Here is a 14,694-nt window from a genome sequence, read left to right as displayed (position 1 = left end):
CCTGCATCTAAGAGATTGCAAGTATAAGCTAATTGTTCTTTTATGTTTCTTGTGATTTCATACTGTTCTGGGACAGATTCCAACTCCCGCTAAGGTTTTCTTAATCCTCCAGCTCTAATTTCTTGCTGACCACTACACTGACCTGATAATGATACTAATTTATTTTTCTCTTTTTTATTATTTTTCCCTTGAAGTTTCTTTCTGTCTTTTATTCCCAAGTGCTTATATGAGGCACCAATCCTGCTTAAATTTTAGAATTACCTTTTTCTTCTCTCAGTGAAATTGCACTTTTTATGCCTTAAAGATGTGATCATGTTCTCCAATGACCTCTTGTGGCTTATGTATTTGAATATTGCCTTATTTACTTAACCTTTCACTCACTCCTTTGTTTTGAGACTTTTTCGTTAACTCTCTTTGCAGTATTAATATTCCTATCTTCCTTACCCTCCTTGCTTTGGAAATTCTCCTGTTTGTTCTCTGTGTTTCAACTGCTATAGTATGTCTGTAATGAAGGAATGAAGGCAAAAGAATTTTTAACAGTGAGGAATGATGACCAGCAAAAAGCAGCAAGACTTGGGTAATCCACTGAGATTTCTTGTAGCCAAAAGAACAGCAAAGCTTTTCTATGAGACTATTTCTTTTGAAGCATCCCCAAGGAATTGAGACAATGTTAGATATTACTGAAGTCCCAACAGTATATTTACTTAATGTCTGAAGTTCTAAAGGAGAATGGGGAAAAACAAATGACTGATTCTGTTTAGTGATTCACATAATGATTGTCAGGTTTGGCAATAAGTATTTACACATGAAATTGTCTAGCACTTTCCATTACAGGAAATTGATACTTGACTGCTTTTATGAGTGGGCTACAGTTAAACCTTCAAACTAAAGTTTTGCCTAAGTCTGTTTATTATTTTACAGTTAAAGCAGCTCAGCATTTATGATTACCTAGATCAATGGAATTAAAACCCCAAAATTCAGTGGATTTTTTTATTTATAGCCATTACATTAATTAGTTCTAATATTTCATTTTTGCAATGTCAGTGTGATATTTGACATGGAAAGAAAAAGGGAAGAGATGCCACAGGGCATGGTTTCAGGCTGGCATTTGTCCCCATTGCAAATACATCTAGCTTTGTTTGAATGAGCAGTGATTTCAAATTAGGGGATGGCAGAAAACTCTAGGCAAGCAAGCCAGCGTGCAAGCATCCATCCCACAACGGAGCCACGGAGCTGAGGGAGCAGGCTCTGCTCCTGCTGCACAGACAGATGAACCCTTGGGGCTGTGCAAGTCCTCAGTCTGCCTGTGCCTGTGCTGGCTTGGGCAACTGGCACCTGTGCAGGATAGAGAACAAAAAGAGAGCATCCTTTCTTTGCACCAGCCATGTGGAGGAGGGGAAGGAAGCTATCTTTCACTGCAGGGAAAGGGGGGGAGGAGAGAGCAGAAGCCTCTAGCCCATATGATTGTGGCTGGTGGGGTGTTTCCTCCTGTGTTTTTGTTGCCTTGATTGGCACAGGTTTGAGAGGCTCAGAGTCTCTCCTGGCTCACATATAGATTAACATCTTTCATCTGTAATAGTGCCTTAGGGTTTCTTTTTATTTTCAATGTTTCCTTTAAGCAAGATAGAACCATTTATATCTATCTATTGATAGAAGACTTATCAGGGAGCTAAAAGACTGCTATCCTCCCACTATCATCGGCTCATGTGGAGGACACTGCTCATCACATGTTATTAACTCTGGATACCTGACTGCATAACACCCACTATCCACAGTATAAGCAAAGCTGTAAAAATACCTAGACAAACACTTTTATGTGCACTGGAACAAGAGTTTATTGGAGCTGCAGATGCAGCACCTGAGACTAAGGAAGTTCCAGAATTGAGCTGCCTCCATGACCTTTATTTATCCATCTGTGTTTTTGAATTATGCTACGCTCTTTACTTGTGTGATCAAAGTGACCATCTCCTTATTAGTGCATAACATGGGTTTCTCTCACTGGTAATGAATAATGTGATTACCTTCAGCACCTCAGACACATTTGTGACAGAAATTTCTCATCTCTAACGTGAGTCTAATAACTATTACCCTGCCCAGACAGGGTCTTACGGAGGTAGTCCATGCTTAAGATGTACACAGGAGCTGCAGTAAGTCAGCTAGCCTAAGAAAATCCAACAGACAACCGAAATTGGATGATATCTAGTAAATAAAGCACAAGGCTGGACTGGGTGAATAAGGTAAAAAGAAATATCGAAGAGCAGCATCCATGAACCTCTGCTGGTACATGAAGAAGAATTGGATGTTGATGTAAATTAACTTGGCTAACTTTTCATTCTCACTTTTCTTAATTTTCCAGTATTTAATTTAAATTTCATTTGATGTTTGGAAGTGTCTTGTTTTTTCTTTGCATGAAATACATTATTGTGCTTGGACAGGAAATTATTTTTTAAACATCCAAGCAATCAGGCCAACAGCATATTCAAATTTAATTCAAGCGTGAAATATAAGCATGAACTTATGCTTGCACAGTTACAATTTCTTTCAATTTCTTTCAGTGGTCACAAAGTTATCCTGTTGATCTTAAGGCAACACCAATTTTAAAATGACGGTATTTTCCTACTGGCTGTTCCAGCACTTATTTCCTCATACCAAGAGGAGTATGTACTTGATCTGGCACTCTGAAATGGAATTGGAGACCAGGAAAAACCTGTTCCATTTTCATTATACCTTACAGAATTTGGAATAATTCAGTCCAGTTTCTTCAAAAACCTATTGCTTTTCCAAGTAAAATTAACAGTCTGTCATGATGTTGTCTCCTGTCACAAAACTGTCATCGCAGTCTCTCTAATGTGGCAATGCTGGGGCATTGGCAAAGCTTCTTGGCTTGGTGGTGCTTATATTTTGCATGGCAAGCTAGGTTGCTGAAATGAAAGTCACACGACTCTTCTGCCACATTCTGGGAGCTGCCATGACTTTCATTACTAGTGTCATCGAATACCATCTTGACATCTGCATATATTCCCCCCCCATTTGAAGTATCAGATGTTTATTCCCTAACTGTTGACCTTTCTTACCTCCTTATAATTTGTTGAGCTATCATCCTTTCAACAATCTGCTATTTTCTTTTTTTCTTGAACAGTGCTGTGAAAGGATCTGTGTATCACTGTTTATCAAAATAGTGGGTATGCTTTTCTATCTGAGCTGTGCATAGGGTCATAAAGCCAAGGAAGATCTGTAAGAGGAAAGTCTGGGTTGGGAGGAAATCATCTCGCCCAATATCCATCTCAAAGCAAAGTAAAGTTGTATAATCTTATGTTTCAAGGCAGCTTTTGCACCCTATAGTCATACCACTGGGTTTCTTCACTGCATTTGCAGTATCTCCTAATGTTGTTACATCACAAATTATGCTGTAATTGATTGTATTAAGGATATGTGATAAATTCCTGTGCGTCTTGTACCTTGCAAATCAGTTTAATCCTTCCTTGTGTAACTCTTTAAGAATTTTTTTTAAAGACTCGTTTAATTTAAAGGTTAATCTCCTTAGATTTCAATTTGCTGAGTTAGGATTGCTATAGAAAGAATATCTAGTCTAGCCTTAGCTTGAAATAATATCTATGCTGAAAAATGGTTGTTTTCAGCTGATATATCCAAACAGAATTGTAGCTATATTTTAATTTGATTTTCTACACTATCTGCATATTTTAATGATGGATTTACATGACCTCTAGAACACTATATTCCAAGGGGATGTTTTTTCCTAAATCTTTTCCAACAGGTCCCCAGCCTTTGCGTCTTTCATTAGTCACCAGTTTGCTGTAGAAAATAATCTTCTGAAATTGCAAATGTTTCTTGCCAAAACTATTTTAACTAGCAGCTTTCATCTTATAATCAGTACTCTGTACTTTTTTTTTTGTGTGTGTTTCATCACAGGCAATAAGTAAGGTTTCTATGAACCATTCTCCATTAAATTCCTCTTGAAAATGTGAAGATGACAGACCTTTCTTATGCTTAAAGAAATAGTGATTTTGTTTCTAGGGACTGCTTTGTGATTAACAGCTCATGTTCCAAATAGCTGCAACTTCTTTTACCTTTATATGTAGATCGAATCATATTCTATTCTATTTCTTAGTTTTGATGCAGTTGTAGTCTCCATGGAAGATTTTGACCATGACTCAGGCAATGAGGGGAAAAATATTTTTTAAATAGTATGTTTCCTAATTAAAAGATTGTGTAAACTACTGATACAAACAAACAAACAAACGAAAATAAAACCAGAGCAACTTTTTCTGTGGAAATGGTGTGTCATCTCTGTAGGACACATTCTGGCTATTTCAAACATCTCAGCTGTGTGTTACCATATAATAACCTGTTTGGATTCCTCTCAGTGTGATTCAATTCCTGCATTTGCAAAGCTTTCATTGTTTCAGAATGTGTAAAATGAGGGATATTATATTTCTGCATGTTTTTTTGTCCTTTGAATTAGTGACATATAGTGCACAATACTTAAACACCTTAAGTATACTTAAGTATATACTTAAGTATAGTTTAACTATACTCCTAACCTGCCATCCTCTGAATTTTATCTCATAATGTCTTTGTTTATAAGTGTCTTATTGTAGATATTGCTTTCTTTCCCTTTGATTACCAATACTGTACCTTTCTTCATAAAAGGGATGTAAAAATGGTTTTGGCAAAACCCATCTTCAGTGAGTGAAAAAAAAAGAAATGCACGAAGATGCAGTCTATTAGTATTTCAGTACTAACATTTCTTCCTACAAAAGAAATGGCACTTTCAGTGTTATACAGGCTACCCATGTAAAACCTTTCTTTGGCACCTCTGCGTACTAAAAGTGTCCAACTAGCTGATAAGCAGGCACCATGCCACTGAAGCAGATGGGCATAGCTGTAGAGAGCCAAAAGACAATGTATGTGCATCAAGTGTGGATGTTGGTGGCAGGCTTCCCAGTCACTGATGTCTTAACGATTAAATGCCCCAAGTTTTTTGCATCTGTAGTTACAGAGATGCCAGCTTTACTCCTGGATGGCATTTGAAAATCTCTCTTTTTTCATTTTTAAATTATAAAGAAATTTTTGAGAATACTTGATCTAAAAGGTACTTGAGGTAAGGTTAGCAGATAAAGGAAATAGTAACAATAACCTTTCTCAGTCCAAAACAGGAACATGCTCTCACCCAAAACCGAGATGAAAACTGGAGTTCCAGAGGAAGGAGGGCAAAAGCATTATTTAGGGTATTAGAGATATGCAATGGAGAGAAGCAACAGGTACTTTCAGAGAAAATCAGATACAGTTGGAGAAATGCAATTACTGTAGTTTTACCAAAAAAGAAGGAACTGGAGGTTGTGTCATGAATGAGAGAGACTCAAAGGCAGGAATAAGAAACATTATGCTATTCTTTGATTGCATCACATTTAGGGAAATAGAATTTGACCAATCTATGTATACTAGGAGGGCTGGACCACAAAATTACCTGATTATATCACCAGTATATTCTCAGAACTGGAAGAACCTCTTGCATGCAATATTTTTAGCTAATATTTTTCTGTGCAAGTTGAAAGTAAAGGAAAAGACAGATATTCCAAAATAAGAGACTCTCTTTGTGTCCTGAGTAATACAGGGCCTAACATGCACACAGAGCCACATATAAACCTTCCTGAGGAAGGCCATCATTCACCCAATAAACACACAAAGTGTAATGTGTTCTGATTTGAATCAAGTCAGAGATTGATTGATTGGTAAACTAGGAAGATATTTTTAGAATAATACTTTCTTTGAATGTCTGCTGTTTTCAGTGTGAAATTAATGTTTTTTTAGCTACAGTCTTACATTTCTCTGAAGGAATTAGAAAATCAAGTCCATTTTGCATTTTATGCTCTTTTAACAAGAATAGTGTTTGCAGATCTACTTTTATTTTATTGTTATGCCTTCCAGTTTCTTTTTATCTCATTGACTATGTTCAAGATTGAAAAAGACTGAAAAAGCTATGTTTTATTAAAACATATTGATCTCACCAAGTCAAGCAGTCTTGCCAATCAGATGTATCAGAAGGGAATAAAGGAAGGGGAAGTGTGTTCTTTGTCTTCCTGTCTCTCCTGCCTGGGGTTCATTAGCATCACTCAGTGTGTCAGTCACCTTATGTGGGCATGGTGATAATCTCACAAGTATGTATCCCCTACACAAGGAAGTTGCATCTAACCACGTGCTCACCATACAGTTTCATGAAGCTAGTTTTTGTGCCTCTAGAATTTGGCACCACTGCTCCATACTACAGTTAGCTCTATGCAGCTGTGCTAAATGGGGTTCCTCTAAGGGCAAACATTAACATGCTTGTCATCTCCAAATAATGGGAAGTGACCTTTGCAATTGACTGGTATTTTCAAAACAGCCATCAACCTCCCCAAAATAATGCTGCCAGCCAGTGACTTTGAAGTCCGTGTTCTCTGTCCCTCAGCTGTGAAACACAAACTCACCTCGTATCTTAGCCTCCTCCCAGTTTTTTAACTACATTTTGGAGTGGTCCTAGGAATTTTTGAAATCAGCTCAGAAGGAGATGAGACAGCACCTGATAGTCCTCACTTATTTTTATTATGACAGACACCTCTTTAGCTTCAATTTAATCTTTGGAATGTGAACACCAAGGCACAAACTGAAAGCCCTGTGAACTCAATAGGCAAGGTCCTCATGGCTTTGACTGTTAAAGTGTTAAAGAAAATGAAGAGAAGAAAACAGTACCTGGGCAGCTGAATGCAAGCCTATTTTTATTTAAAAAAAATAAATCTTATTGTAAATGGCTTAGTTTTAGCAAGAATGTTGATGTATTCACTGAAGGAGATGGATTCCCTTTATAAATAGTTGCAGTTGGTACTCAAATACTGAGGCATCAATAAAAGAATCTAGATAAATGTCAGTAGAGTTCTGTTCCTAGCAACAGTATCTATTGATTTTATTTTTTGCATTCTGTTAAAAATGAGCACTGAAAGAATCCTGAGTGTCCTGATTTGTATTTTTAATAGGGATTTTTAAAAGGTACAGCTGCTAAAAACTCCATTAAAATAAACTGTTCAATGACTGAATTTCTGGGTGTTTCTGAAAAAGCCAGGGACACCAAGGAAACAGTCAGTATGTATGTAGCTCCACCAATATGCTAATGTCTGAAGCAAATTATGGCTTCCCACCTTTCCAGTGAGAAACCCTTCACATTAGATTACAGCAATAATATATTTCTTATGTTTATTTTATCTGGACAAAACCACCTTGCCTTCCTGACTGCTCATTGTCCAATTCAACCTGGAGGGAGGGACAATGTTCCCACCCAGGTCTGGTCTCTCAGCAGGTAGGTTCCTCCTACGGCAGAGGGATAGAAGAGGATCAAAACAACACTATTTTAAGGTTTACTATTGCCTGACCAGCTGAAATTTTGTCTTGGAAAATAGAAATATTACTAGAATTCTAATACAAGGAAAGCGTTTTGAACTCTTTTTAAGTGAGAATTAACTATATATCATTTTCCTTAATTAGTAATTTCTATTTTGAGAGACTTTATAACCTCTTCCACAAATAAAGAATGCTGAGAAAATAGGAAAATAACCTAAGAAGAAAAATATTGATCCGTCTGTGAATATATGCCTTTAGTTGGGCGGATGATATGTACTGTGATGTAGAAGGTTGGGTGTTCAGATATTTGAAGTTGCTTCCTGCTGATAAATGTTTCATAACAAAGATTTGATCAAAAGAAATACAGGAATTGAATGATGAGTGAAGCCAAACCAATTAAATCTCTACTGCTAAGTCAAAAGGGGAGAAAAAAAAAAAAGGAAAAAAAATCCTATTAAAATTTCTGCCTTACCTTATTTCCTTTAGTACATAAAATGCATTTTTGTTAAAAAAGTTGTGAGCTTTAACATATGAATACAGAAGAAGCCAAAAGAAACAAAAGCAAAAACAAAAAATTCATTTGGGGATCTGGAATATTTGTAGCACCCTAGTGTAACATTGACTGAACAATGCTGAAATATAAGTTACGTGTTTCTGTGTGCTTGCTTTATAGATTTTAACCCTAAAGAGCTGTGAATCCAAGAAGCAGAACATGAACCAATGAATGATTCAAGCATATGCATTAATGTACCATCACTGTGTGTAGGGTACAAGAGACAATAGTTCTCAGAAGGTGTCTCTTCAGCAGTCCTTTGGGGATATTTTACACTCATGACATTTAAATTGCTTTGTTCTTTTTTGTTTATGTGGAGAAAAGGGAATGCATATCTGCATAATGCAGTATTAGTATCTTGGTTTTGATGTCACTGGTACAAGATTTTTAATGGGCTGTGACACTGGGAATTTTGCCTTGGGAGGATTTTAGCTTTCTGAACAGCAAGGGTAGAGTGATCTGTGTCAGACAGAAATGAACCGAGCCCTGAAAGTACCTTTTCCTCTCAGTTGACTGTAATGGGAATCTAGATACTGCTCAGAGGAGGACATCTGCATTGCAGACATCTAAATGTAGGCAGATGGGTACCGCTCTGGCAGTAATGTGCTCTGTAGAAATTCAGCTTTTCTTCTGCAGAAGGAGTTAGAGATATTTCTTCAGGAAAGAAAAAAAGTAAATCTCAGCCATGTGTTTTGGGCACAGCGTAATTTTGGCACACAAGAAAATGGAAATAAACCAGAAGAACCCAAAATAAAAAAGGAGCCTAGTGAGCTGTAAGTCCCTGGCTATGAGTAGATTGACGGGTGACTGCACTCATAGCAGTGTTCTGGCCTCTGTCCCTTCATCCGTGACCTGATAAGAAGGTGCTTCAGCTTTCTTCCTGACTTTTATGCTTATGAATCCTTCCCACACAAATTTAGGGGGAAATAGAGTTAATACACTCCTATAAAGAATCAGGGCTTATGACTGAGCTCAAGCAGCGTGGAAGTTTATATATAACCACTGGGTATATAGAAGCCTCTGGGAAGAAATTTTAAGCAGCACTTGCTCTATATCTGGAAGCAGTGATATTCAGGAGTAAAAAGCCCAATCCAACAGTGATTTTCTGTTTGGTAGTGACCAGTTCTAATGCACTTGACAGTTCAGCAGCTTTCAGTCAGTTTTGGCAGAGAACAGTAATTATTAAAGTGTGATTATAAAGGAATTACAGTATCAGAAAGATATTTTTACCTGAGGGAGCAAAGGGAAGGAGAAAAAACATTAATCTGTAATTGACAAAACGCTGAAGAGACAAGGACTTGCAATGCCAAGAGTTAAAAATATCCTTGATAAACACAAGCAAACAAACTGGATGTGAGAAAGAAAAGTTCAGCAACTCAAAAATGGATCATAAAAATCAATTAACATTCATTTAGAAACAGAATTCACAAAGATGGACAGTGCTTTGACACTATAGCCATGACTGATTACAAATACAATAATAATAATTAAGAAAAAAAGCAATACTATGTGTAAGTCAATGATACTAAGAATTCAGCCAAGCAAAACTAGTGCAGGCTGCACACTGTGACAATGAACAAGCAATGAAAAAAAATATAGAGGATTATGAAATACTACAAGAGCTTCACAGTATATTCAATTTTTATTGAGGTTAAACTGGTTGCACAAAGCCCTCTGCTGCCAGGAACGTTCATATTTGTTGTCCAAGCTACTGGTTCTGGTCTGAAGCCCTCTCTGGTTAAGTCCTGTAGGTAACTGGTGGGCAGGGAAGTCTTTCATCAGGATCATTAAAAGCAGAGCACAGTTGCTCTTTGTGTTAGATTGCTGAGAACAGCAGTTCTGCTTAAAACAGCTGGTCCTTATGCATTCAACAACTGAACCTCTGCTGGAAATGAATTTGGCTCCTGATCCTTCTTTGGAGTCGGGCTGTGGTTTCTGATCCTCCTCTGCTCTGGAGCTTCCTGATGAGGTGTCCTGGTTTCTAGAGGCAGAACTTTTGCAGTTTGGTGCTGAGGAGGTCCAAACAGGCACCACAGGAGGTTATGACAAATAAACCATTAAGTTTGCTACCTAGGAACAGCAGACTCCACCAAATAGTTCTGTTTCAGGGTTTTTTTTCCAAAGTTAAGCAGAGCTGTAGGCACCTCAAAGATTAGCTGAATGTTATCAGGAAGTTCAAATAGTTTGTTGGTGCTAAGTATTCAGAATTACACTTGTTATCAGATTTGATAGGGAAAAGATAGGTTTGAAAATTGTATTTCTAAGTGATGTATCTTCATAGGCAGAAAAAATTAGGGGAAAATAACTTTAGGAGCAAAGATAGTGACAGTTGTGGACAGTTGTCACTGTGTTATTGGAAAGAGGTGTTCTTTCCAGACATGCTGGGCTCAAGATGATCTTTGAACAAGTACTGCTGCCTAGATAGCATAAACAATCACATTTTTAATTACTACAGCAAACGTAGTACTTAAAATTTTAGAAACGCATTTAATCTCGTTTTTCTGAATGAAGCATAGAATGGTCTTGGGGCATAATATTTTCAAATTTGGATAATTCTGAAACTAAAATAGCACATTTCTAAAAAAAAAAAAAAAAAAGGTAGCAAATCACAGCAATTCAATTGCTTTGAATTGCACAGGGTAATAATCTTGTAGGTCTGGAGACCTTGTATCCCTCAGTCAAGTCTGACTGTAATTGATTCATATCCAAAAAGATTTTGGTAGCTAGAGAAATGCCAAGTGAAGTTCTGTGGAGAGAGGAAAAAAACAAAACCCTTAAATTTTAAATGTCCACAGCTATCAGAGTTGCTCACTCTTTGTACTTCAAAGGTATGTGACATATTTCTTCTTCAGGCAAAGTGACAAGAGTATTAGATGTGAGTTCTGTTGACCAGGTTCATATCAAAGACAGTAGTGGGCTACCTGGACCTTTGGCCCTTGTGACCTTTTTTCTTTTCTTTTCTTTGGAATTAAGTCTTTTAATTTCTTTGATCTTCAGTTTCACTGTTAGTAAAATTGAGATAATGCAACTTAGCTAACTTTGAAAGGAGTGAGAAGAGGGATGTATGGGTTCTTAGTACTTAGTATTTTATGTATGGATTCTTAGTTACAAGTATTTTAATATTTCAGTTTTTCCCATTCCCCAAGAAAAAAAAGACTTCCTATATTAATTTGTTATAATTCATAGCAAAATTTCAAGCCTGTAACTTCACAGTATCAGTAAGTCATAAACTAGGTAATTCTTACAATTCTTTGTAGAGGCTTTTAAACTCATGTTTACTTGAAGAATGGTAAGTTCATTCTGCCATGTAAGACCTGTATTTATATAGTCCTTTTTACAAAACAAAATAAAATAAATAAATTTAAAAAAATGAAACTTTTACTGATTGACTACAACTTTCAAAAATAGTATTTAAATCTTTAGTCTTAGCTTTCCAGTTATTCCTCTTTCCAGTGTGGATTTCCATAAAAATAACAAGCCCTGTTGTCACTGCTATGCCTCCTGTCATCTCCTGCTTGGTCAAGTGTGGGTTCATCAAGGTTTTTGTATCGTTGATATGTGAGTACTGTAGCATTGTGGTAGCTTTTGTCAGATAATGCATCTGACTTGAACTGCCACATATGAGAATGAAAAAAAAACCCTTTGAAGAACTCTTATGTGTTCCTAATTAGATACATAGAATAAAGAATACCAGAGGGATTTGTTCATTGTCACAGATCTTCAGAGCTGAATTTCCACAACGATTTGCTGAAGCACATAGACAACAAGAGGCATGTATAACTGCATGTGATCCAGAGATAAGACATGCTAGATGTGAAGCATCTGAAAAAAAAGAAGCATCCTTGTATTTCAAGACAATTATACTCAGTGTTTACCTGCAGAATTCAGGCAGCAAACGTAAAATATTTCAAAACGAAGCAGGTTAAAACATACATTTAAAAGACATTTTAAAACCTTAAGCGTAGTCCAATAACCGCAGATGCTTCTTATAAGAGTGTATCTAAAAATTAGATGACTGCCATTTTTTTGGTTATAGACTAGGCAGTGGAAAAGAGAAGTTTCATTTATTCATGTAAGCATAAGGCTCTCTGCTGGGATGAGCAACTCCAAAGTGCCTTGTGTTCTACTGGATGTGTTGTGTGCAGGGAGCTTTTTAATCAGCTGTTGCTCACATGCAGTGTAACAAGTTGTGCCATGAACAGCCAATCTAACAGCACCAAGTTTCCAGTGGCTCTCTTCCACATTTTTCCCCTGTTTTATCCATGTTGACTGATAAAAGATGATCTTACAAGTTTTTCTTTGAATGAGGATGTAATAGAGTATCTCTTCCTATTTGTAGGCCTATTTTCCTGAAGCTTTTGTGAAAAAAAAACATCTTTAAGTTTTCAGATCTTTTGTCTAGTTTGCTTAAAATTGTTCAGGGGCACACAAGTTCTTTCAAGGGAACAGACAATGCACATGGATGTTACTTGCTTAAGTCTCGTTTCTTTGGGAAAGCTGTATAAATGCAGTATTTAGAATTTTCAATATAAGAAATCCAATTATCATCATGTGTCAGAGTGAATACTTGTATTAACACCATCAGATTATCTGTGTACTTGTATATAACATTAAAGTACTAAAATAATTGTCAAAACCTGGCAAGTTAAAATTATGCAAAGTTAGAAAATGCCAAATTAAGGTTATTGAATCCATATTAATTTTTCCTTTTGCTTTGATAGTTACAGCACTCCACGTTATATGAAAAGCCAGATGTGCCATGAGTAATCTACAGGAAAATAAATGCTCAGTATACTTAATGTCTCAGAGTTGGGTTTAAAAAAACTGAATGTGTTAAGTCCATGTATCTGTTGCTATGTTTTGAAGTTTTATGAGTAGCCTATCCTCAAAGAGTAGGTGTGCATTAGAAAGGCCATGAAATCTCCATCCCTGGAGACAGTCAGACCTCAGCTGGAGAGATCACTGCACGACTTGGGCTGTGCTGGTCATGCATTGAGCAGAGATCGGAGTGGGTGGCCCAAGAGTGCCTCCTGATTTAAATAAATCTCTGTTCTGTGACCAGATCTATGGACCAGAAACAGCTGTCCTATAAAGCATAGATAATCTGTATGCTTTAAATTGCCTAAAAATACTTCCGTGTAAAACAATTTGAGCTTTTAAAACTATGTTAGCTTCCATTAGGCCAAAACAGTATCACATTTCTTTAAAATCTGTACCTGGTCTACCTAATAGCTAGGCCAGTTAGCAATTACTTAGTTATCTACAAAAATAAGAAATCAAAACAGGCCTAAATTTTACTCATGTTGGATGTAGTCTCATTTTAGATCTCCTAGCAAAGGAGATTTTTCTATTTTCAGAGGATCTAGAAGATTAAGTTGAAAATGGTATTTCAAATCATAGACAATGTGGTGCAAAGCAGTACTTCTGAGAGAAATTAAAGAATCCTACATAGGTTTTTAACGAACTTAGAGACTGAGATTGTCATTTATGACAAACAATGGTTTGCCATATTTTTTTTGTAAGGGATGGATAGTGTACAGTATAAAATATTGTCTGCTTATTCAGGAGGTGATATAATACAGTGCTGTGCAGAAAACTGTTTTCTGATTTGGGAAAGTAGTTTAAAAATATTTAATCAGTACAGGTTGAAGAAGAGGCAAGAAAACACAAAGAGTAGGTCTGTAAATACTTGAGAGAAATAAATGGGTTGGTGGTATAACAGGAGGAAATTTTCCTCAGCTATAACAGGTAGGGAATTGTGTTGTGACTGTTGTATTTCACACATATGCAGTGCCATGAGTCTGTGGAATGAAATTAGCAAACATGTAGAATTGAACTGTGAACAACTAGAGGATAGATACAACAGCCATTAGAAAAAACACTTGTAAATCCTAAGGTTTATTTAGATGACGGAATTATTTGTCAAGGGAAGGTCTCAAGCATAAGAGTAACAGCAGGTCGAACTTTGTTATACAAGATCCTCCAGTGTTATGTCAAGGAAATGTAGTTTCCAGTCCTAGTACACGAGGTCTTATGAATACAAAAAAGAAGCAAAGTAGTAGACAGGATAAAAGTAGGATAGAAAACATGTACTCCATTTGTCACATCAGATACCTGAATAAGAAATTGCCACCCACCAAGGAACAGACTTTGCTAAAGCATGAATACTTCTCCTATACACTGTAAAAAACAAACAAACAAAACAAAACACCAAACAAAAACCAACCAAACAAAAATAATTGACTATTTAATATACAGTATGCCCATAAGGGTGTTGAATAATTATGAATCATGCCTCGGAATGCCACAAAGTATATTGATAAAGGCAGAAATACTGCAAAATAACCTATATTGAAGTCTCAAATTCAGGTGTTAGATCTATCCACTGTTTTCTCAGATACACATTTTCTGGTGTGACTGAGTACTCACTACATCACTCTGGATTGTGTCTGTGAAAGGGCAGAATTTATTCTTCATTCTCTTTCTTCCGCAACATTTTTGTTCATATGCACCATATATATAGTCTGGTTTTTGTCTTGGATTGAACTAATAGCTTAATGTACTAAGTTTATCTCAGTTGATAACGAAATTATTAATGTACTATTTCTCTGTTCCTCACTGCAGTATGCTGTCTGGCTGGTCCTTTGGATTACATGGAACGTGTTTGTTATCTGCTTCTATTTGGAGGCTGGGGACCTTTCAAAGGTAATTTACCATGGGATACATTTAAGCCATCAACACTTTGTTAA

General features: G+C 36.6%; 1 protein-coding gene across 4 annotated transcripts in view; it reads left to right on the top strand.

Annotated features, from left to right (window-relative positions):
- Positions 1–14,694, top strand: part of NKAIN2 (sodium/potassium transporting ATPase interacting 2) — a 565,591-nt gene that overhangs the window by 295,450 nt on the left and 255,447 nt on the right. For all 4 annotated transcript variants that reach the window (XR_009967346.1, XR_009967345.1, XR_009967347.1 and 1 more), the window contains one exon: positions 14,570–14,650. Coding sequence is in view for 1 of the 4 variants with exons in the window: in XM_062632408.1 (XP_062488392.1) it covers positions 14,570–14,650 (81 nt within the window). In the remaining 3 variants the exon portion in view is untranslated. The remainder of the gene's footprint in view (positions 1–14,569; positions 14,651–14,694) is intronic.

This window comes from Pezoporus occidentalis, unplaced genomic scaffold (genome assembly GCF_034315485.1).
Source record: "Pezoporus occidentalis ecotype Australia unplaced genomic scaffold, CSIRO_AGI_Poc_V1 ctg39, whole genome shotgun sequence".
NCBI lineage: Eukaryota > Metazoa > Chordata > Aves > Psittaciformes > Psittacidae > Pezoporus > Pezoporus occidentalis.
The sequence above is the reverse complement of the archived record's forward strand: the minus strand, read 5'-3'. Positions and strand labels throughout refer to the sequence as shown.